This window comes from Macaca thibetana, chromosome 18, assembly GCF_024542745.1.
Source record: "Macaca thibetana thibetana isolate TM-01 chromosome 18, ASM2454274v1, whole genome shotgun sequence".
Classification (NCBI taxonomy): Eukaryota; Metazoa; Chordata; class Mammalia; order Primates; family Cercopithecidae; genus Macaca; species Macaca thibetana.
In genome coordinates, this window is record NC_065595.1 from 33,962,187 (window position 1) to 33,987,390 (window position 25,204).

General features: G+C 46.8%; 1 protein-coding gene across 2 annotated transcripts in view; it reads left to right on the forward strand.

Moving 5' to 3' along the window:
* Window positions 1-25,204, forward strand: part of ST8SIA5 (ST8 alpha-N-acetyl-neuraminide alpha-2,8-sialyltransferase 5) — a 103,103-nt gene that overhangs the window by 45,838 nt on the left and 32,061 nt on the right. For both annotated transcript variants that reach the window (XM_050767966.1, XM_050767965.1), the window contains one exon: window positions 18,721-18,813. In XM_050767966.1, coding sequence (XP_050623923.1) covers window positions 18,721-18,813 — 93 coding nt within the window. The remainder of the gene's footprint in view (window positions 1-18,720; window positions 18,814-25,204) is intronic.

Sequence of the window (25,204 nt, forward strand, 5' to 3'; positions counted from 1 at the left end):
ACTCAGGAGGCGGAGATTGTGGTGAGCTGAGATCGTGCCATTGCACTCCAGCCTGGGCAACAAGAGCAAAACTCCATCTAAAAAAAAAAAAAAAAAAAGTAGAGAGGGGGCAGTGAAGGCAGATGACATACTCTTGTGCTGACTAGACCTCTTCCTGAACACCCCTCACCGAGCATGGTCCCTCTGGGGAGGTGGAGAAGGATAGGGGGTACTTGTCCTCCACGGTCAGCTCCAACCCTGATCCCTCTGGACTGGCCCAGCTACCTGTCTGCCTGGCAACTGCTCAGAGAGCAGGGGGAGGCAGCGGTGCCCCCATGGTCATGGCCTCTGTCCTGCAAGGTGGGCAGTGTTGCATGCACTGCCTCAGGAAAACATCCCCGGTTCAGTCACAGGGACAGAGGACAACTGAGGCAGGAGTCCCCCAGGCACTGTCCCAGCAGAGTTGACTGTCAGACTGGCCCATGGCCACAGCACAAAGGGCTTCACTCAGCTTCTGCCAACTGGGTCTGGCTCCACATTCCAAGTCCTTGTACTCCTGCCAGTATCCACTTCCTCCTTGAAGCCTTCCCTGCTAGCCCCAGCCCAATCGAAACCCCTTTAACTCTGCCTTCTGTAGATACGTCTGCCCCCAGGGCAACTTCTGTCATTGCACACACAGAGGACCCTCTGGCAAGTGCACATAATCCTTCTGTGTTTGCTCACATATTCCCCAAATCCCGCGGAGCCTCTGGCTTTGGAGAACTGGGCTGGACCACCTGTGTGAGCATCTCCAGGGCCCTCTGGATCCTCTAGATCCAGGCACAGCCACAGACTCCTTGGCTGGCCTCACCGGCCCACTTTCCATACTCCACACCAGTCTTGGCCCTCCTGATCTTACCACTGTAATGGGCTGGCAAAGAGGAGGTGTGGAAGGCAACTCAGGAGACACTTGTCTCTGAGGTCCGGAGCAGGGCTGGCCCAGGCTGCCTGTGGGTGGGACAGCCTTCTCCCTGCACCCCTCTTCCTGGGCTTCTGGGATGGAGTGTGGAAGACTTCCCAAGGCCAGGGTAGCACCAGCTATAGGAAAAAAGAGCAAGCCCCAAATAGATGACACAAGAGGGCCCTCTTGGCAGAAAAGCGAGCCAAGTGAGTGTCTGGGGTCAGGCACTATGCTGGGTGCCTTACATGTATTATCCCATTGAGTCCTTACCCTCAAACCTTTGAGGTGGGTATATTCATTACCCTCCATTTTACAGATGAGGAAACTGAGTCACCAAAGGTTAGGTCACTTCCAGGTGGTGGGTGGAGCTGGAGCACCATATATATATATATATATATGTATCTCCTGTGTGACTACAGAGTCCCAGCACTCATGGGAGGGGTTAGAGGGGTTCTTCCTTCTGGGCTGTGGACAGCTCATGCAGGGCTGGGTGAGTATCCTTGTCTTTTCTTTCCAAGTCCTCTCAGGTCTTCTATTTCTGCCTTCAGCTCCTGCCTGTTAGATAATAAAAAAAAGGCCATATTGATTTAAGTAGATTACTTCTGGTCAGGCACAGTTGCTCATGCCTATAATCCCAGAACTTTTAAGAGGCTGAGGTGGGAGGATCACTTGAGGCTAGGAGTTCAAGACCAGCCTGGTCTACATAACAAGACCCCATCTCTACCAAAAATTTAAAAAAAAAAAAAAAGCTAGACATGATGGTGCACACTTGTAGTCCTAGCTACTTAGGAGGCTGAGGTCAGAAGATCACTTGAGCCCAGAAGTTCGAGGCTGCAGTGACCTAAGATCATGCCTCTGCACTCCAGCCTGGGTGACAGAGTAGGACCGTATGTCAAAAAAAAAAAAAAAAAAAAAAAAAAAATAGTAGATCACTTCTTTGCAACTGTTGTCAAAGCTGCAGGGTTGATCTCAGACAAGATGATCTTTAGGGTCTCTCATCTCCTCCTTCCCTGTCTCTTCCACCTTCTATCTTCTGTGTCCTCCTCCCTGCCGCCTTCCCAAGTGTACTTAGTGTTTTTCTGATTGTTGCCTCTGAAAAATGCGTCCCTCCACCTGCTCCTGGCAATTATACATTTCAAAGAGGAGCCCTTGGGGGCAGAGTGACTCCTGCAGTCCCGAATGCCATCGTGGCCATCTGAGGGCAGGACAGCGGAGGAAGCACATTCTTGCATGGCAGGTGCAGCTGGCTCGCTTAAGCCTTCCTGGTCAATGTTCTCTTCTGCAGAAAAGGAGGGAAAAAGGGCCGGAGCTCTTGGGCTTCACCCAACTAGGAAGGATTTGGGAGATGCAGGTTTGGCAGAATGTTCTGGACTGGGTGCTGGAAAAACACAAAGCAAAACAAACATGGCAGCTTCTCCCGTTGGTCCCACATACCTGATGTGGGCTTCTTGGGGCCTGGCAGAACCCAGGCTGCGGCCAGCTGAGGCTGCTGGTGGAAGTGGAGTTGGTTGGCACTGGGAGACTCCTCCTCCTCAAGTCAGGGTTGCTCCAGGAGTGCTCTGAACCCAAAGCTTTGTGGCTTTTGAGTCTGTGGAGTCTCCTGGGCAAATAACCACTTACATGAATATTTCTGTGCCTCAATTACACCATCTGCAAAACTGAGGTCATTAACCCAACTCGGGGTGATACAAAGGAGGTCATGGGCTCTGTAACTCCCTGAGTGCTCCAAGGTTAAAGCACCTCACAGGTCCCTGTAGGGCTCCGTGGAGGTGGAGTAAGGGGGTCTCTTCCCCCCTCAGGTTCTCCCAGACTCACAGCACTTCCATGGTGGGATAGCACTCCCTCCCTGGGCCTTGTCTGCTTCCCTGTAAGCTGAAGAGGCCAGATCAGATGGGTGCAGTGCCTGTCAGGGCCTCACCCCTTCTTCACCCCAGGTCAGCTCCCCAAACTCTGTTCCTCCCTTCAGCTTCCACCACCCATTCTCCCTCTTCTCCTTCTTCACGCTCCTATGCTTCCTCCCTTGTAGACCATCTTTCAGAATTTTATGCCAATCACTTGGCAAAGGCAGGAGGCTAGGGGAAGGCATGAGAATGGGAAGGAAGGAAAGAAAGGGGAGTTGGGGTTGGGCTGGAAGGACCAAGGATCCACCCACCCATTAGATTAGGGAATGCTCACAAGGTTAAGGCAGCTAGAGGCTCTTCCAGCTTTCCACCGCACGTCGCCATTTATAGCCTGGCATCCCCCTGACTTGATGGCCACCAAGACCTTGTTGAGCTAGTAAGTGATGGCAGGTCATGAAGCTCGCAAAGAGGCTATCCTTCCCCATGCGAACCTTCTGGTTTGAAGTCCTTCCTCTGGCTGATTGTAAACCTTTCCTCCCTAAGTCTCAGTGGGGGCTCTTAGGCTTGCCTTTTGGAGGCTCACAGAACACTGAAGTCTGTCTTTTCTTCCTCCAGCCATCCCTTCACACTTTGGGAGACATCCCATCCTCTCCACTTGCCCCAGGACCAGGTCTTTAGACACTCACTCAGCTCTCCTTCACCTGCAGACTTCCATGGCACCGTCTCCAACATCTCCCACTCCTGGCCTTGCTTCTACCTATGCCAGAGGGGGATCTGTTCCCTGCTCCCTTGAATCTTCTCTTGTCAAGGTCATTGATGACCTCCTGGTTGCTAGATCAGTGGTGCCTTCTCTGTCCTCCTCTTCTTTGACCCCCATTTCCAGGACAGATGGGTCAATACTGGAGTTGACCATCTGTCCTCGAAATGCTCTCTCCTCTTAGCTTCCATGTCCCTGAGCTCTGTGTCTGGGTTTTCTTCCACCTGCAGACCTTCCTTCTCAGCGTCTTTTGCTGCCATCTGAATGTGGGAGCTAACCTCAGGCCTGGCCTTGGCTCTCTTCCTTCTTCTCTCTGCGCTCTCTCCCAGTGTCTCCTCAAGTCCCCTGTCCTTTGACTCTGGAATGTGCATCCCCAGCCCTGACCTCTGCACTGGGCCTCAGCCATGTGCATCTGACTGCCTACCTGTGATCTCCTCTAGATGTCTGAGGGCACAGCAAGCTTTACATAGCCCAAGAATCTTTCCATCCACACCCCAAACCTGTTCATCTCTCTAACCCTTAAATGGCTACGTCATCCCTCCCACTAGTTGTTCAAGTCCTAGGAGTTACTATTGATTTATCTCTCTCTTTCACTTTCTAATTTTTTTTTTTTTTTGTACTTTAAGTTCTAGGGTACATGTGCACAATGTGCAGGTTTGTTACATATGTATACATGTGCCACGTTGGTGTGCTGCACCCATTAACTCATCATTTACATTAGGTATATCTCCTAATGGTATTCCTCCCCCCTCCCCCCATGCCACGACAGGCCCTGGTGTGTGATGTTCCCCACCCTGTGTCCAAGTGTTCTCATTGTTCAATTCCCACCTATAAGTGAGAACATGCGGTGTTTGGTTTTTTGTCCTTGCGATAGTTTGCTGAGAATGATGGTTTCCACCTTCATCCATGTCCCTACAAAGGACATGAACTCATCTTTTTTTATGGCTGCATAGTGTATATTTTATGGCTGCATAGTGTATATTCCATGGTGTATATGTGCCACATTTTCCTAATCCAGTCTATCATTGATGGACATTTGGGTTGGTTCCAAGTCTTTGCTATCATGAATAGTGTCACAATAAACATATGTGCACATGTGTCTTTATTAGCAGCATGATTTATAATCCTTTGGGTATATACCCAGTAATGGGATGGCTGGGCAAATGGTATTTCTAGTTCTAGATCCTTGAGGAATCGCCACATTGTCTTCCATAATGGTTAAACTAGTTTACAGTCTCACCAACAGTGTAAAAGTTTTCCTATTTCTCTACATCCTCTCCAGCACCTATTGTTTCCTGACAGAGTCTCACTCTGTCGCCCAGGCTGGAGTGCAGTGGCGCAATCTCGGCTCACTGCAAGCTCTGCCTCCCGGGTTCACACCATTCTCCTGCCTCAGCCTCCTGAGTAGCTGGGACTACAGGCACCTACCACCACGCCCGGCTAATTTTTTGTATTTTTAGTAGTGACGCGGTTTCACTGTGTTAGCCAGGATGGTCTCGATCTCCTGACCTCATGATCCGTCCGTCTTGGCCTCCCAAAGTGCTGGGATTACAGGCATAAGCCACTGTGCCCGGCCTGTTGCCTGACTTTTTAATGATCACCATTCTAACTGGTGTGAGATGGTATCTCATTGTGGTTTTGATTTGCATTTCTCTGATGGCCAGTGATGATGAGCATGTTTTCATGTGCCTGTTGGCTGCATAACTGTCTTCTTTTGAGAAGTGTCTGTTCATATCCTTTGCCTACTTTTTGATGGAGTTGTTTGTTTTTTTCTTGTAAATTTGTTTGAGTTCTTTGTAGATTCTGGATATTAGCCCTTTTGTCAGATGAGTAGATTGCAAAAATTTTCTCCGATTCTGTAGGTTGCCTGTTCACTCTGATGATAGTTTCTTTTGCTGTGCAGAAGCTCTTTAGTTTAATTGGATTCCATTTGTCAATTTTGACTTTTGTTGCCATTGCTTTTGGTGTTTTAAACATGAAGTTCTTGCCCATGACTATGTCCTGAATGGTATTGCCTAGGTTTTCTTCTAGGGTTTTTATGGTTTCAGGTCTAACTTTTAAGTCTTTAATCCATCTTGAATTAATTTTTGTATAAGGTGTAAGAAAGGGATCTGGTTTCAGCTTTCTACATATGGCTGGCCACTTTTCCCAGCACCATTTATTAAATAGGGAATCCTTTCCCGATTTCTTGTTTTTGTCAGGTTTGTCAAAGATTAGATGGCTGTAGATGTGTGGTATTATTTCTGAGGGCTCTGTTCTGTTCCATTGGTTTATATCTCTGTTTTGGTACCAGTACCATGCTGTTTTGGTTACTGTAGCCTTGTAGTATAGTTTGAAGTCAGGTAGCATGATGCCTCCAGCTTTGTTCTTTTGGCTTAGGATTGTCTTGGCAATGCAGGCTCTTTTTTGGTTCCATATGAACTTTAAAGTCGTTTTTTCCAGTTCTGTGAAGAAAGTCTTTGGTAGCTTGATGGGGATGGCATTGAATCTATACATTACTTCGGGCAATATGGCCATTTTCATGATATTGATTCTTCCTATCCATGAGCATGGAATGTTCTTCCATTTGTTTGTGTCCTCTTATTTTGTTGAGCAGTGGTTTGTAGTTCTCCTTGAAGAGGTCCTTCACGTCCCTTGTAAGTTGGATTCCTAGGTATATTATTCTTTTTGAAGCAATCGTGAATGGGAGTTCACTCATGATTTGGCTCTCTGTTTGTCTGTTATTGGTGTATAAGAATGCTTGTGATTTTTGCCCATTGATTTTGTATCCTGAGACTTTGCTGAAGTTGCTTATCAGCTTAAGGAGATTTTGGGCTGAGATGATGGGGTTTTCCAAATATGCAATCATGTCACATGCAAACAGGATCAATTTGACTTCCTCTTTTCCTAACTGAATACCCTTTATTTCTTTCTCTTGCCTGATTGCCCTGGCCAGAACTTCCAACACTGTGTTGAACAGGAGTGGTGAGAGAGGGCATCCCTGCCTTGTGCCAGTTTTCAAAGGGAATGCTTCCAGTTTTTGCCCATTCAGTATGATATTGTCTGTGGGTTTGTCATAAATAGGTCTTATTATTTTGAGATACATCCAATCAATACCGAATTTATTGAGAGTTTTTAGCATGAAGGGCTGTTGAACTTTGTCAGAGGCCTTTTCTGCATCTATTGAGATAATCATGAGGTTTTTGTCTTTGGTTCTGTTTATATGCTGGATTATGTTTATTGAATTGCATATGTTGAAACAGCCTTGCATCCCAGGGATAAAGCCCACTTGATCATGGTAGATAATCTTTTTGATGTGCTGCTGGATTCGGTTTGCCAGTATTTCATTGAGGACTTTTGCACTGATGTTCATCAGGGATATTGGTCTAAAATTCTCTCTTTTTTGTTGTATCTCTGCCAGACTTTGGTATCAGGATGATGCTGGTCTCATAAAATGAGTTAGGGAGGATTCCCTCTTTTTCTATTGATTGGAATAGTTTCAGAATGAATGGTAGCAGCTCCTCCTTATACCTCTGGTAGAATTCGGCTGTGAATCCATGTGGCCCTGGACTTTTTTCGGTTGTAGGCTATTAATTATTGCCTCAATTTCAGAGCCTGTTATTGGTCTATCCAGGGATTCAACTTCTTACTGATTTAGTCTTGGGAGGGTGTATGTGTCCAGGAATTTATCCATTTCTTCTAGATTTTCTAGTTTATTTACATAGAGGTGTTTATAGTATTCTCTGATGGTAGTTTGTATTTCTGTGGGATTGGTGGTGATATCCCCTTTATCATTTTTTATTGCATCTATTTGATTCTTCTCTCTTTTCTTCTTTATTAGTCTTGTTAGCAGTCTATCAGTTTTGTTGATCTTTTCAAAAAACCAGCTCCTGGATTTATTGATTTTTTGAAGGGTTTTTTGTGTCTCTATCTCCTTCAGTTCTGCTCTGATCTCAGTTATTTCTTGCCTTCTGCTAGCTTTTGAATGTGTTTGCTCTTGCTTCTCTAGTTCTTTTAGTTGTGATGTTAGGGTGTCAATTTTAGATCTTTCCTGCTTTCTCTTGTAGGCATTTAGTGCTATAAATTTCCCTCTACACACTGCTTTAAATATGTCCCAGAGATTCTGGTATGTTGTATCTTTGTTCTCATTGGTTTCAAAGAACATCTTTATTTCTGCCTTCAATATCGTGAAAATAAAGAACATCTTTATTTCTGCCATGTAGTTGTGCAGTTCTGAGTGAGTTTCTTAATCCTGAGTTCTAGTTTAATTGCACTATGGTCTGAGAGACAGTTTGTTATAATTTCTGTTCTTTTACATTTGCTGAGGTATGCTTTACTTCCAACTATGTGGTCAATTTTGGAATAAGTGTGTTGCGGTGCTGAGAAGAATGTATATTCTGTTGATTTGGGGTGGAGAGTTCTGTAGATGTCTATTAGGTCTCCTTGGTGCAGAGCTGAGTTCAATTCCTGGATATCCTAGTTACCTTTCTGTCTCATTGATTTGTCTAATGTTGATAGTGGGGTATTAAAGTCTCCCATTATTATTGTGTGGGAGTCTAAGTCTCTTTGTAGGTCTCTAAGGACTTACTTTATGAATCTGGGTGCTCCTGTATTGGGTGCATATATATTTAGGATAGTTAGCTCTTCTTGTTGAATTGATCCCTTTACCTTTTTTTTTTTTTTTGAGACGGAGTCTCGCTCTGTCGCCCAGGCTGGAGTGCAGTGGCGCGATCTCGGCTCACTGCAAGCTCTGCCTCCCGGGTTTATGCCATTCTCCTGCCTCAGCCTCCGGAGTAGCTGGGACTACAGGCGCCCGCCACCTCGCCCGGCTAATTTTTTGTATTTTTTAGTAGAGACAGGGTTTCACTGTGTTAGCCAGGATGGTCTCGATCTCCTGACCTCGTGATCCGCCCACCTCGGCCTCCCAAAGTGCTGGGATTACAGGCTTGAGCCACCGCGCCCGGCCCCCTTTACCTTTATGTAATGGCCTTCCTTGTCTCTTTTGATCTTTGTTGGTTTAAAGTTTGTTTTTTCAGAGACTAGGATTGCAACTCCTGCCTTTTTTTTGCTTACCATTTGCTTGGTAGATCTTCCTCCATCCCTTTATTTTGAGCCTATGTGTGTCTCTGCACGTGAGGGTCTCCTGAATACAGCACACTGAGGGGTCTTGACTCTTTATCCAATTTGCCAATCTGTGTCTTTTAATTGGAGCATTTAGCCCATTTACATTTATTATTATTGTTATGTGTGAATTTGATCCTGTCATTATGATGTTAGCTGGTTATTTTGCTCATTAGTTGATGCAGTTTCTTCCTAGTGTCGATGGTCTTTACAATTTGGCATGTTTTTGCAGTGGCTGGTACCGGTTGTTCCTTTCCATGTTTAGTGCTTCCTTCAGGAGCTGTTGTAGGGCAGGCCTGGTGGTGACAAAATTTCTCAGCATTTGCTTGTCTGCAAAGGATTTTATTTCTCCTTCACTTATGAAGCTTAGTTTGGCTGCATATGAAATTCTGCGTTGAAAATTGTTTTCTTTAAGAATGTTGAATATTGGCCCCCACTCTCTTCTGACTTGTAGAGTTTCTGCCGAGAGATTTGCTGTTAGACTGATGGGCTTCCCTTTGTGGGTAACTGACCTTTCTCTCTGGCTGCCCTTAACATTTTTTCCTTCATTTCAACTTTGGTGAATCTGACAATTATGTGTCTTGGAGTTGCTCTTCTCGAGGAGTATCTTTGTGGTGTTCTCTGTATTTCCTGAATTTGAATGTTGTCCTGCCTTACTAGGTTGGGGAAGTTCTCCTGGATAATATCCTGCAGAGTGTTTTCCAACTTGGTTCCATTCTCCCTGTCACTTTCGGGTATACCAATCAGACGTAGATTTGGTCTTTTCACATAGTCCCATATTTCTTGGAGGCTTTGTTCACTTCTTTTTACTCTTTTTTTCTCTAAACTTCTCTTCTCACTTCATTTCATTCATTTGATCTTCAATCACTGATATCCTTTCTTCCAGTTGATTGAATTGGCTACTGAAGCTTGTGCATTTGTCACGTAGTTCTCGTGCCATGGTTTTCAGCTCCAGCAGATCATTTAAGGACTTCTCTACACTGATTATTCTAGTTAGCCATTTGTCTAATCTTTTTTCAAGGTTTTTAGCTTCTTTGCGATGGGTTCAAACTTCCTCCTTTAGCTCGGAGAAGTTTGATCGTCTGAAGCCTTCTTCTCTCAACTCATCAAAGTCATTCTCCATCCAGTTTTGTTCCATTGCTGGTGAGGAGCTGTGTTCCTTTGGACGGGGAAAGGTGCTCTGATTTTTAGAATTTTCAGCTTTTCTGATCTGTTTTTTCCCCATCTTTGTGGTTTTATCTACCTTTGGTCTTTGATGATGGTGATGTACAGATGGAGTTTTGGTGTGGATGACCTTTCTGTTTGTTAATTTTCCTTCTAACAGTCGGAACCCTCAGCTGCAGGTCTATTGGAGTTTACTGGAGGTCTACTCCAGACCCTGTTTGCCTGGGTATCAGCAGCAGAGGCTGCAGAACAGTGAATATTGCTGAACAGCAAATGTTGCTGCCTGATTGTTCCTCTGGAAGCTTCGTCTCAGAGGTGTACCCGGCTGTGCGAGGTGTCAGTCTGCCCCTACTGAGGGGTGCCTCCCAGTTAGGCTACTCGGGGGTCAGGGACCCACTTGAGGAGGCAGTCTGTCGGTTCTGAGATCTCAAACTCCATGCTGGGAGAACCACTACTCTCTTCAAAGCTGTCAGACAGGGACATTTCTTCACTTTCTAAATTATCAGCACATCCTGCTGGTTTCATTCCTAAACTATTTTTTGGGTCTGTCTCCTTCTCCCCACTTCCTTTGCCATCCCTTGGTGCAATCGACTGTCTTCTCATGCTGCAATAGCCTGCCCTCTCTCCTTTTACAATCCCTTATCCCCACATCAGATCATGTTGTTCCTCTGCCGAGTCCCCATTTTACTGGGTGGCCCACAGGCCCAGCTAGACCTGGCTCTGCTCACCTGTCTGACCTCTACAGCCCTGCCTAGCCACATTGGCAGCTGCTGCTGCAAAGCAAGTGATTGTATTTACTCACTGCTCCTTCTCTGGGAAGCTCTTCCCCCACATCCACATAGGGCTCCATACCTCTATTCATGTCCCCTGTCCAGAGTGGCCTTCCTGGGCCCCCCACTATCCTTCCAGGAACCCTCCAATTCCTTGTCCTACTTTTCTTGGAAGAGTTACGGCTACTTGGCATTATATTGAATGAATCATTTATTGTCACCCCCATGGAAATGCCATAAGGGCAGGGACTCTGGCTAGTTCATTAGTGCATTCTGGCCTGAAACAGTGCCTGGCACACAGTAGAGGGTCCATAAATCTTCATTGAGTAAAAGAGGAGAAAAGCCCTTCTCACACATCAACAGTACAGACAGGCCATGGAGGAGCTGTGTGTAATTCCGCATAATAAGAGCTGGACTGGAGGGGTGCCCAGGGGCTGCAGGCGCAGAGGAGGGAGGGCCACGAATGGAGCCAGTGGAAGCTGACCCCTGGGCTGATTCTGCTGGATGAGTAGGGAGGGACTAGCAAGACAACAACAAAGGTTATTCCAGACAGAGGGACTCCTCCAGCAGGGAGAAGACCGAATCCTGTCCCTGGCACTGGGGTGGAGACAAGGACTACTCGGGTAGGAGAAGTGGTGAGAGTTGGTGGAAGATGAAGGAAGGAGAAGGAGGCAGCTAGGATGTAGCTCTTGGCTAGGGCACCTGTGGGCATGGTGGTCAAAGTCCACCAGCAGCAGTAGGGATACTGGCCAGTGCTAGCATTCACACACTGAGGCGTTCCTGGCTGTTGAGCTGAATTTTACAAAGGGAAGCCTTTCGGGGCCCCCTAGTCTGGCCTGGAAAATAAGGTCATCACATACATACTCTCACAGGGAATGTGCTAGACAATGGATCTGGGGCCCTGCAGAACTCCTGGGTGGGGAAGGAGGAATGAATCTAGACACCAGGCTTTGCCCCGATATCCCCAACGCCTACCCTGTGCCAGAAATGACCCTCAGGCTTGGTGTGAGGTGCACACCTGGGGAAGATTAATCCCAGGACTATTTCGGGTTGCACTGAGAACATCAGGCTTTTTAGCATCCAGTTCTGATATCTCAAAACAGCTCTGATAATTCCTGGGGACAGATGAGTGAACTGTGGCCCAAAGAGGGCAGGTGAGGTTCAAGGCTGCTGAGCTGGCCTGTGGACCAGCCAGGGGTTGGAGCCAGGGCTCTCCACTGCCATAGAGTGTCTCCTGATAGTTGTGACCTGCAGTTGTTAACAGCTGAGCCTTTCTTGCCCCTCTCCTACCTCTCTGGGAAGACACTTCAGTCCTTTGAATTGTCAGGCTGCAATTTTGAGACTCTGATTTCTGTGCGTTTGCTGTGACGGGTCGTGTGCTATCTCGAGACAGCAGCTGTTCTGGCTCTAGAAATAGTGCTGAGCTCACTGAAGGGCTGTTGCCCTTGGGAGGGGGAAGGGCTGCTGACTGAGAAAACCCCCAGAGAACAGTGGCTGTCAGAGGGAGAGGAAGTGCAGTGACATTATTAAGAGCAGGGGTTCCAGGCTTTCACAGTCCTCAGGTTTTTTTCCAGTGCCACCATTTACTAGCTGAATGACCTTGGGCAAATTACTTTACCTCTTGTAGTTCGAGTCTCAGATATAAAATGGGGGAAATTATGCTTGCCTCATAGGGTTATTGGGAGGATTAAATGAGACCAAGTTAAAGAGTCTGGTATCAGGCTGCACAGTTGTGCAAGGTGGGCACTGCACAAAGATGCTCAGGCAAGGAGTCAAGTGGGGCTGAAGTACAGCTTACTCTCACTTGACCAGCCATGCACCTGGTGCATGTGGCTTAATTTGTCTGAAGAAAATGGTGCTTTTTCATGATTTGCACAGAGGTGCCATATGGGCTAGTGGTGTCTCTAACCAGTGTGGAATAAGTAAACAACTCCATGGTTCTCTGAGACTCTGCACCGAGCTCGACAGGAGTCTAGGTGTTCAGATTACTGAGCTGGGGTAGCTTCCCTGTTCACCTAGGGCTAGTGGAGGTTTAACAGGTGTTTGTGCATGACACAGGGACCCCCCTGGGTTCCTATTCTCTGGAATACCATCGGTGTCTGGGGGTGGGGATGGGAAGTATTAGATAGAAAGCTGAATGCATGGACCTCATCTTGTAGCAGCCAGTGGTTGCTGGGACCCAGAGTACTTTGGCCCCCAAGAAAGGAACCATGGCCCTGGAGAAGCTCTGGAGAGGGAATCAGGCCAACAGGGGAGCCTCTGTGGGGCAGGCTTTTGGGGAAAGGCTCAAAGGAATTACAGACCTAGACTCTCAGAGGGCCAGACCCTGGGCATGCTGAAAGGAGGCCTCCTCAGGAGAATCGCTTGAACCCGGGAGGCAGAGGTTACAGTGAGCCGAGATTGTGCCACTGCACTCCAGCCTGGGCGACAGAGCGAGACTCCGTCTAAAAAAAAAAAAAAAAAGGAAAGAAAGAAAGAAAGGAGGTCTCCTTAGCTCCTTAGCCCACAAAGCTGCAGCCCAATCTGGGCAGAGAGAGGAGAACTCATGTCCAGGGCCACTGTGTTCACCTCTTTCTGGCCTTCTGCATTTGTCTTCTCACTTAGCGGAGGGCAGAGAGATGGGGCAGAGCAGATGCAGCCTGGCGCCAGCATCATATTTGGCTGCTGGAAGCTGGGTGGCATTTGAGAGGAGTTGGGCTCCTGATATGACCCGCTGGGACTATTTATACCTGTGAGATGCCCTACATGGTGCCAGGGTCCCCTCCCCTTTGAGGCGGGTAAAGATAGTCTTTCTAGCATTGAAAGAAGAGACAGTGATGAAGTCACTTTGAGAGGCTAGTGGAGTTTAAGAAGGTTGGAGAAAGTGCTTCCCTCAATCTTCTAACAGGGTAAGGGGAAGCTCGAGATATTTAGAAAAAGGTCTGGGACTTAAAAAGGCATTTATTAGTGATCTCCAATAATAAAAGAATCATAACCCCATTGCAGAAAACTTGTAAAAACACAGAAAAGTTTTTAAAAATAACCCATCATCCCATTTATTCTGATTTATCCCTATTAATATTGTGTTACAATTCTTCCCTTTGCCTACGCATTCACATATGTATATATAATTCTTTTTGGAGACCATAGTTTTGTAACTTGCATTTTTTTACCCAACGTTGTTATGTGAGCATCTTCTTATGTCATTAGACAAAAAAATTTAAGCAACATTTTTGATGTCTGTATATCTGTATCCAGACCAAATGGGAATTTTCATGAATTTCCATGACACCCTCTAAAATGCAGTCCTTGAGCATCCTGTTAGAAGCAGAATATGGGGCAGTGCTTTTCAAAATCTTATTCCTATCTTAGTTCTTTTGGGCTGCCATAACAAAATAGCTTAGACTGGGTCATTTATAATTGTAACAGGAGAAATTTATTTCTCACAGTTCTGTGGGCTGGGAAGTCCAAGATCAACGTGGCAGAAGATTTGGTGTCTGGTGAGGGCCTGTTCCTCATAGATGGCAGCTTCTTACTGCATCCTCACATGGTGGAAAGGCAAAAGGCTCTTTGAAGCCTCTTTTATCAGGGCCTAATCCCATCCTTGAGGTCAGAGACCTCATAACCTAATCACCCCCCAAAGGCCCAGCCTCTTAATATCATCACATTGGGGATTAAGTTTAAACACGAAACTTAATGTTTGTATTGGGGATACAGACATTTAGACCATAGCAACCTCAAGTCAATCATCTTTAGAGACTGAGCTAGAGCAGTACGGACCAAAAAAGCAAAGCCCAGGTAGGATAGAGAAAGAAGCCAGGGCTATTAGCTACATTTTCCAGATGGGAAAACTGAGGCTTTAGACTCAGGCATGGAATAGTTTTGATGACTTGGCTGAGGTACTACATGGAGTGTTTTCAGGGTACCTGCCTGGGATTTGTTTTAATCGGATATGGTAAGACACGAAAATATGGAAATGACTGTCATGAAGGAAGAGGTTTTGATACTCACAGATCCCTAGAAACAGGAGGCCCTGCAAGACCATGGGAAGAAGCGCTTGGATCAGTAAGGAGGCAGAGGCAGCGAGGGGGAAGTGTGGGCAAGAACCATCACTGGGATTTCCATGGAAAGGAACTGGTGAGGCAGGGTTTGCAGGTATAGGATTGGTTGATCTGAGTAATTTCAGTGGGTTCTGGGGTGTAGGGGCTATCCCCAGTTGCCTGGGACCTGGCCCTGGGGTGAGTGGGGCAGGAGCTATTCCAGTGTCCAAGAATATGGGAGCCTGATAGGGGCATGGGATCTGGATTGGTTTGCAAATGAAAGGTGCACTCACAGGCTAGTCCTTCACTATCTCCAGGAATTGGCTAGCCCTAGAAGAGGCAGTCCCTCCAAGGTCAGCAAGGCCCTAGGTGTCAAAGCATCAGAAGCACATGGTTAATGAGTGGAGCCTCCAGCAGAGATGAGGTGATCAAGCAGGTCCGTGTCCAAGCAGGACTTAGTGTGGGCTTTATCCACAGGGTGGCAGGGGAGAGGTTTACTAATCACAGCAGAAGGAGAATGTCACCAGTGCACACAGTGAGAAGCTTCGAGTTGTTCATCCCTGACTCAGCCCTGCCATCAACCAGCTTATGGTCAGAGACTGTCTCTGACTCCCTGTGGCATCCACTGGTATCACGTGCTCTTTAGTGGCGGGACAAAGGGGACAGAGGGGAATGAGCATTTTTGGGGTAGTTCCTGTGTGCTAGTGGTTTCCATGAAACGCTCATCAGTGTTTTTTTCTCAGCCCTGTCGCACATGCGCTGCATTGTTTTTGCTGATTTGCAGATGAGAAAACAAAGGAGCAGAAAAGTGCCAGGCCTAATGTGGCTGTCAGAATACCATAGACTGAGTGACTTAGCTTATAAACAACAGAAATGTATTGCTCACAGTTCTGGAGGCTGAGAAGTCCAAGATCAAGGCAGATTAAGTTTCAGGTGAGGACCCACTTCCTGGTTCATCAACAGCGCTCCTTGCTGTATCCTTACATAGTAAAAGGGAAGAGGCGTCTCTCTTGGGCCTCTTTATAAGGGCAATAATCCCATTCATGAGGGCTGTGCCTGCAGTACCTCCCAGAGGCCCCACCTCCTAATACCATTACCTTGCAGGTTAGGATCTCAACATATGAACCATGGGGGCGACACAAACCTTCAGACCATACAGAGGCCAATGAGGGGTGGAGGGGTGTGAACCCAGTTCTGAAAGCCTCTCTAAGTATCACCAAGCCCACAGCACAAGGTCATTTGGAATCATGGTGCTGCCTAGTTGGGTATACGAGTGATGTTGAGGATGCAAGAGAAAGAGGAACCAAGGAAGAGGCAAGGCAGGAATGGCTTTGTCAAGGAAATGGTAGGGCTGGCTGATTGAAGAGAAGATGCTACCCTAGTTCAAACAGATTGTTTTAAAGAGGACAACAAAGAGATGCAGAGAGGGGAAGTGTTTTACCCAAAGTCACACAGCTGGTTTGTAGCCGTATCTGAGATGTGTCCGCAAGTCTCCAATTTCCCAAGAACTCTAGGATAAGTCTCAACCTAATGATTTCCTGCATCATTTGAATCTGGACCTTTTCTTATCAACAACCTAGGACCACGGCTTTACCTGACTCAGTGGATTCCAAAGGGCTTAGTTACACCGGCTCAGGTTGCAAACAGTGATCTTTGTGATAGGACACCAGAGCTTACTGTTGTGTGACTGGAAAATTAGGTGAGTCAGAGCCAAGGTCATGGGCTTGTTTTGTGGCCCCAGGCTGACCCCTTGTTCTTATTTGCAGATAACAGAATCTACATTAGCTAGTTAAAGAAGAAAAGGATTTATTAAGGGCACAGCTAGCTCAGATTCATGGGGAAAGCTGAAGAAATGGCTGAACTCCCAGGAATTCCTCCCCAAACTGCAGTGAAATGGGGCCACCGTGAAAGCTGCTGCCTCTGATACAATCATGAAGGTGTTACCACTACTGCAGTTTCCAAGAGCCATGACACCTCTGCCACATTCTGCACCAGCAAAACCGTGCCTTGAGCCTTGCCATTCTTCCCCTATAACAGGTCTGAATCCGTCTCATGCAAATGCTTCTAACTGGCTGAACCTAAATTGCATCCAGAACCCTACCTGCAAAGGAGTCTGGGAAATGTCATTTTTAGCTTTCCTGCCTCTGTAGTACAGAAGATACAAAGATAACAGAGACACTGTCTCTGTGTTTGAGATGCTCGTGGTTTGGAAAGAAACGCAATTACATAAACACACAATTGTACGATTATGTAGGTGCAAAAGTAATTGCGGTTTTTGCCATTACATGAAAAAAAAAAAAAAAAGGCAAAAACTGCAATTGCTTTTGCACCAACCCAATACAATGTTATTTGCTCTGACTAAGAGACAGTGAGCAGGGGGAGTCCAGGATCAGGATCAGAGGAGGCTTCCCAGCAGCGTGGTTACTCGAGCCGGGTACTGAAAAATCCATTTGAGTTTGCCAGATGAGAAAGACAGAAAAGGAGTTGTAAGACACAAAGGTGTCTGATATTTTGGGGATCTTCAGTACCTACTTCTTATTAACTTGGCCTGAATTCTTTTATGACATGAGAACAAAGAGCCAATTTATTTTGTAAATAGGGACCAATTTGTTGTGGAAAATATTTTAATATCTTAAAATATTATGTAAAATTATTTAAATATGTAATTATAGTACTTAAAACTATTAAATTATATTTAAATTATTAAGGACAAATATTTATAAATATAACTTTTAAAGTATCACAGTATTATTTTAATGACAAAATGACAATACAAATACAATGATAATAATAAAACTACCAATATTTGTAAAAGAAACCAATATATTGGGTAAAATGTTTCAGCATTTCTAAAGCAGCACATACATAAGTTTGTCCAGTGTGTAAGGGTATGTGGGAAATGACCACTGCTGCGTGTAGTGGTTTCTGGGAGATGCTTGAGCGATGCCTGATTTCCAATGCTTGGCCCTGGGGAGCCGCTCTCACGTCTGATTCTTGCAGACTACCTGTTGCAAGGCCACTGATCCCATATTTACAGTGGTTTGGCCTTGCAGGCTTCTGGATTCATGATGTTAAAGCTGTCCTGGGATCCAACCCTCCCAGCTCCATCCACCCCTGCCTCTGAACAACCGCCAGAAGAGAGGGGCCATGAGGAGAGAGCTCACTGGGCCTCTGCCACAGGAGGCCAGAGGGCCCTTTCCAGGGGACACCAGCCATGCTTATAGCCAAGTGGCAGAAAGAGCAGCCTTGAGTCAGCATGCAGGTTCCCATCTTGGCTCTGCCACCTTCCAGCTCCGGGGGTCTGGCACCTTAGTTAATTCCCAGAGCCTATTCAGGATGCTTGTGTCACTTTCCTCATAGGCTGATTAGAAAGATTAAAAGTGAATGCATCCATCCACATCAAATACTTGGCCTGGCGCTTAGCCTATAGTAAGGGCTTAGTAAGTGTTGGCTGAAATTGGCATTGATATTCTGCATGAAGCTGGCAGAGGGACCCTGAGGTGGCTGTGACATGCCTGGAGCCAGCTGGTGCTGGAAGGGGCTTGGTCTCTTCTGCAGGTAGACCTAGACCAAGCCCTGGTCCTGCCCTATACGGAGAGTGTGACCTGGAGCTCTGTCTGATTAGCCTCAGTATTCTCAGCTGCCAAATGGGGAGAAAGGCACATCAGTCTCAGTTATGTCACAGTATGGGCACGAGGATCAAGTGGGCAAGGGGCAGGGAATGGAAGGGCAAGCTGGAGGCCTGAAGGCTCACTGTCGGACTCCCAGTGCTGTGCCAGAATGACTCTGGTCTCTCTGCTTTCTCTGATCACAGTATACACAGCATCCCTCTTCCTCCCCTCTCCTTCCCAGCCACAAACTTGGAACCAAACCTGTTTCTGAACTTCCCTGTTTGCTGAAATCGGTTTATGCTTCTGTAAATGCTTACACTCCCAGGGGAGTGGGGCGCTGAGAGTAACTGACCACCCAGTGATCAAGCCAGAGGACCCCGTGGTCTGCCTAAAGCCCCTAATGGGTCATCTGCTGGGATGGGGCTGGTTGGCTTTATTTATTTCACTGGGACAGACACTCCACCCTGCAACAAGAGCTCCTGCAGGCCCTGGACATCCTGACCTGCTTCTCTGTTTAACCTGTCTCTGTTGGTCCCCAGGTACTTTGAATTTTACGAGGGGCCTTTTGAATATAACTCCACAAGATGCCTGGAGCTGAGGCACGAAATATTGGAAGTGAAGGTGCTGTCCATGTGAGTGTGGCCATTTGTGGTGGGTGCAGGGGGCATGTGGAGGTGGGGCAGGGTTTAGGGGTGGGTGAGGGGGGGCAAGCATGGAAAGAAACAGGAAACACGTGGTAGGTTCCTATAGAGCGTAAAGTAGGTCTCCTTCCCCAGAGCCACTGGCATTTGGAAAGCCCTGAAGGGCTGGAACACAGTGATGATTGTGCCTGTTTTATGACAAAAGGCCAAGTTTGCAAGGTCACCTCTGGTGACTCGGTGTTAAAGTCCCCGCCTCAATTACCGGTCTCTTTGATTATCATCGCTGGCTCCTCTTGTGTAGAAACTGAAGAGGGCACAGGACTTTCTTGCCTGAAATTCAGTACGTTGCACCGCAGGGTTAAGCGTTGCCCTCTTGCTATCACCTTTGATGATTTTAATTTTATTAAAAGTTTTGATTTTTAAATTATTTAAATGATACAAAATTTGTGCGGTACAGATGGTTATTCAATGAAGAGCCACCGAGTTCTCCCCAGGGGTGACGATGTGGCTTTGGGTATCCTTGCAGAATCAATGCATGAGTAAGAATCTGTGTATGGAGATTTTAAAAGTTTTTTTTTTTTTGCATAAATGGTAAAAGAGCTATGCTCCCCACTCCCCGCTTAACAGTACATCACCTATGACTCTTCAACCCACAGGAGGGAAAACACATTACATACTGAACGTTTTAGCATGCATGTGCCCACCTGGGTTTCCGCCCTTCACAGAACTGCCATGAATTCAGCAAACCCATTTAGAGGAATTGGTACTATATTAGTCATGACAGAATCTGTATTTATTTGGAAACCGTTATATCTGGATGTGGAAAAAATATAGTTTATTCAGAGGCAGGCAATGTTGGGTGCTCAGATGGACTCACGGGCCCCTGACATAACCCCCAGGGCATCTGGGGTCCCTGGCCCTCAGGCAGGGACCGTTGTTCCTTTACCCATCTAACGTGATTCCAGCTAGTGTGCATCAGGGGGAGAGCATGGGTCTTGGGGTGGGCCGACCTGAGATCCAAAGCTGACTCTGGGCCTTAGCAGATCTCAATCTTTCTGCAAATGGCTTAACTTCTCTGAGCCTTTCCTTACCTATGAAAATGGGGACACTATTACCTACCCTTTAAGGGTTGCTATAGACTAGCTGAAATAAGGCATGTGAAAGTAGATAGCCCAGGATCACGAGGTCAGGAGATCGAGACCATCCTGGCTAACATGGTGAAACCCCGTCTCCACTAAAAAAATACAAAAAGTTAGCCGGGTGTGGTGGCGGGCGCCTCTTGTCCCAGCTACTCTGGAGGCTGAGGCAGGAGAATGGTGTGAACCGGGGAGACGGAGCTTGCAGTGAGCCGAGATCACGTCACTGCCCTCCACCTTGAGCAACAGAGTGAGACTCCTTTTCAAAATAAATAAATAAATAAATAAAATAAAAAAAGAAAGTAGATAGCCCAGCAGCCTGCATGCTCAGTAGCACACATCATAGGTGTTCAATAAATGTCAGCACCCATCTCTCTCTTTCCTTCCTTCCTTTCCTTTTTGGAACTAGTAGCAGCAGCTTTTCTGGGCTGTCATGCACAGACTCCATAGCTCAGCAGTTCCTGGAAAGCTCCAAGGGTGAGACCAGCATCCAGCTGGGATTAGCTGCATTGTTTATGGCCCCTGTCCTAACCCATGGTCTCTGTACCCTCTCTAGAGAAGGTGGGATACAGACGCCACTCATCAGTTTCACTGAGCCCTGGGCTGAACACATACCACTGTGGTGCCCGCCCTTGTGGAACTCACAGCCACTGAGGGGGACAGATATTAAATAACCAGTTACCACAAGAAGCCAGGGTAGTGACCGGGAACCCGACCCAGGCTGGGGCTAGGGGGAGGTTGTCAGGCAACGCTTCCCTGAGGAAGGGATACTAGAGCTCCAGTCTGAAGGGTGACAGGAGCTAACTAGGCCAAGAGGGCTCCAGGTGGAGGGAACAGTTTGTACAAAGGCCCTGTGCCAGGAAGGAGCTGGCTGTGTCCTGGACTCTGAAGGATGAGGCAGCTCGAATGCCGGCGTGAGGGGAAGACACAGAAGCTGCATTGCTAGAGGGTCAGGTAGGGCCAGACCATATGGAGCTTCATGGTACAGACCCAGGTTTGGGTTTTACCTTTATCCAAGGGCCTTGAGAGCCACAGGAAAGGTTTTAAGCAGGGCCTGGGGCATGTGAGCTGGTTGGTATTTTAAACATGCCTCCAAGGAGTTTTGATTTAGTGGCAAAAATGGCTGTCGGAGCCAAGTTCAGAAGCCGGTAGCAGAGAGTCTGTCTTCTCAGAATTCAAAGCTTTCAGACCCTTCCGTGTTTTACTGTGCAAATCCAGAGCACTGTGGTTGAGAGCACACCTTCAAGATTTCAGAGAATAAATGACTCATTTTTTTTCTTTTCTTTTTTCTTTTTTTTTTTTTTGAGACAGAGTCTCACTCTGTCGTCACCCAGGCTGGAATGCAGTGGCACAATCTTGGCTCACTGCAACCTCTGTCGCCCGGGTTCAAGCAATTCTCCTGCCTCAGCCTCCCGAGTAGCTGGGATTACAGGTGCCTGCCACCGTGCCAGGCTAATTTTTATATTTTTAGTAAATTCGGGGTTTCACCATCTTGGTCAGGCTGGTCTTGAACTCCTGACCTCATGATCCACCCGCCTTGGCCTCCCAAAGTGTTGGGATTACAGGTGTGAGCCACCGCGCCCAGCTGACTAATTTCTTTAAATTATAAAATGTATAGTTTCTTCATGGTTACTTCAAGGTCTGGACAGGAAGATTTAAGAAATCCTGTGAATGGGTCATCCTTCTGGGGAATTTCCCATCCCTCTACGTGTGTATTTTCTGTATGCTGGTGTTAGGTCCTATATCAGTTTGCTGTAACAAGGTACACAAAACTTAATTCTTCCACAATTCTGGAGGCCAGGGGTCTGAAATGAAGATACTGCAGGATTGGCTTCTTCTGAGGCCTCTCTCCTTGGCTTGCCAATGGCCTTCTTCTCGCTGCATCCCTATATGGTTGCCCCTGGTCTGAGTCTTGCCTATGCCCTAATCTCTCTTTGTAAGGGCATCGGTCATATTGGATCAGGGCTCACTCTAATGGCCTCATTTTAACTTCATTACCTCTTTAAAGGCCCTATGCCCACAGTAGCCCATGCCTGTAATCCAAGCACTTTGGGAGGCTGAGGCGGGTGGATCACCTGAGGTCAGGAGTTTGAGACCAGCCTGACCAACATGGTGAAACCCCATCTCTACTAAAAATACAAAAATTAACTGGGCATGATTGCACGCACCTGTAATCCCAGCTACTCGGGAGGCTGAGGCAGGAGAATTGCTTGAACCCAGGAAGTGGAGGTTGCAGTGAGCCGAGATTGTGCCATTGCACTCCAGCCTAGGTGACAGAGCAAGACTCCATCTCAAAAATAAACAAACAAAAAAAGGCCCTATCTCCAAATACGGTTTCATTCTATGGTCCTGGCGGTTAGGACCTCAGCATATGAATTTTGGGGAGACACAGTTCAGCCCACAACAGCCCCTGTGACAGCTTCCATTTAGGGCTAGATTAGAAATTACCCAGGGCCATTGTTTTGAGCTCAAAACACAAACACTGTTCAGTGTAATGGACAACCTCATATGTCCCCAAGGTCCGACTGCACTCTCTTTAGAGAGGAACATGAGAGACAGTCACCTTCCGTTGATTCCACTTGCCATCCCTTGTCCCTGTTATGGACTCCCATTGGTGGTGTTTGGGCCTCTCCACATTTGGCTTTGGTTCTCATCTCCGCCTCGGGGCACTCTCTCCGTCCCCAGGGGCTGGGCTCCTGGGGTGAGCAGCCATCCTAGCTGGGGCTCCTGGCTGAGCTGGACTTTGCATGCCCTGCCTCTTCTACAGCAGTTGCCCCTCTGCGGCCCCAAGCCCTGGGGATCTGAGAGGGAAGGGGAGGCTGGGCTGTTCATGGGGCATGAGTGTGTGTGCCTCCTTTCCTGAGTCTAGGCTGAGGGTCAGTAGGTCCTCCAGGGCTGAAATCAGAGAGTTGCAGAGGCCCGCCTCTGATCCGAGTGATTCTGACATTATCTGGGCACCCGGGGGCTTCACTGTGTTCCAGTCCAGCGCCATGAGAAGGACTCACAGAGGGTCTGACCCTGAGTCCTCGGGAAGAGGTTAAAGCCCACCTGTGAATGGAGGGTCTGATGGATGCGCTCTATCCTTTGGGCCCGCAGAATGTCAGCTGGTGTTTTGTTTGAGGAGACAAGGAGGTGTGTGATTCATCTGGGAACGATTCTGATCCACAATTGCTGAAATCAGTGGTAAAAATCAGTCAGCCAGAAAATCCCCACATGGAAAATTCTTCCCTCCCTGACCATGTCAGATACATGAAGAACGACTCCATGATGATTTGTTATGAAAACGCATTGTCACTAATTCTTACTAAAATTATTTACACCTGTCATCTAGAGCTCCTTTATTTTAAAATAAGAATCTTCAGTTGCTGCCTGTGCTCACACCCAGATGGGGGTCGTGCAGGATAATTCCCCAGGCCAGCGTCTCCTATCACCCTTCCCCATTTTTCTGCCACTGGGAGCTCTGTGCTGAGCCCAGTACTGAGACCAAGGAAGAAGCTGGGAGCAAAGGCCAGCTAGGCAAATGCCCACTCTCTGGACTGGGAGTCCCTTTTGTGCCACTGCAGTGTTCACAAGTCTGTGTCCTCTGCCAGGCGGAGGTTCCTGGAGGGCCAGGACCCAGGCTTAGGCATCTCTGAGTCTGGCCCTGTGCCAGCTCAGTACTCACATGTTAAATGAATGAGTGGACAGAGGGAGTGGGTGAAACCCGGGTGCAAACAGGAGGCCATGGAAGAAAAGAGGGAGAAAGAAGACTAAAGAAAGAATCACTCTCATTTCATTACGATTAGTGCCCAGCTCCCTCCCACATTTCCCCAGTTGAAGGGTATTACTATTTTTAGTCTGTCTGTAGATTATCTAAGTAATCAATTTCTTGTTCTACCAAATATCAACAGTATTTCTTGATCCTGCACTGTGTAAGATAAGGATATTTAAATTATTCCTACTCTACAGTTCCCCCTCCAGCCTATGGCTTCACTCATCCATGGGTTGACTTTTAAAATGACAAAGCCGATAACATTTGTCTTCTATTTGTAACCATACCAAGCCCTTTTTGAGGCTTTTTCTAGAGGTTGACTCTAAAATTTGAAGAATAGCAAATAGTGTTTTCCATTACTGGGATGATGTAGATATTGTTCACTGAAGGCCAGGGAGGCACCAGGCCTCCATCAACTTTCATGACCCTCTTGCTGGGTCATGTGGCTGCTGTTTTGGGGCTTCCTTTCTTTGCCTTCTGAGGTTGGATTCACCTTTGCTTAGAACCTATAGCTTCTTTTGTGTTTACTTCTTCCTTTTACTTCCACCCATTCTCAAGTAAATACCAAGAAGTGACAGGTGGGAGGTAAGGTTTTGAGTTCTTTTGTGTCTGAATGACTGGATTCTTCCCTTTTACCTGATTGTTGGTGTGTTGGGTTGTTAGGTTGTTTGGATTGTTGGTGTGGTGGGTTGTTGAGTTGTTGGTTTGATTTTTGGTGTGTTGGGTTGTTGGGTTGTTTGGCTTGTTGGTGTGGTGGGTTGTTGGATCATTGGTTTAATTGTTGGTGTGGTGGGTTGTGGGATTGTTGTTTTGGTCATAGTTGTAGTGGGTTTTGGGTTGTTGGTGCGGTGGATTGTTGGGTTGTTGGTTTGATTGGTGTTATGTATTGTTGGGTTGTTGTTTGGATTGTTGGTGTGGTGGGTTGTTGGGTTGTTTTGATTGTTGGTGTGATGAGTTATTGGATTATTGTTTTAATTGTTGGTGTGGTGGATTGTTGGGTTGTTTTGATTGTTGATGTGGTGGGTTGTTGGGTTGTTGGTTTGATTTGTGTTGTTTATTGTTGGGTTGTTGTTTTGATTGTTGGTGTGATGAGTTATTGGATTATTGTTTTGATTGTTGGTGTGGTGGGTTGTGGGATTGTTGGTTTGATTGTTGGTGTGTTGAGTTGTGGGATTGTTGGTTTGATTGCTGGTCTGGTGGGTTGGTATTTTAGGTGAAAATCATTTTCCCTTAGGATGTTGAAGACCTTCACTACCATCTTTTAGTATCCAGGGATACATGAGAAGCATGAGAATGGTTGTTTCTTCGGAAGTATCTGGTTTTTTTGCTCTGGAATCTTTACAGTTCTGAAATGTGGAACCTTTTCATTTGGAGTTTGTGTCCAGACTCTTCAACTTTCTCTCAAATCTTTTTATATTCCTTCTTCTCTATTTTTCTCTACAATCTAAGAATCCTATACTTCTGGACTGTATCTCTAGTACTCATATCTTTTTAT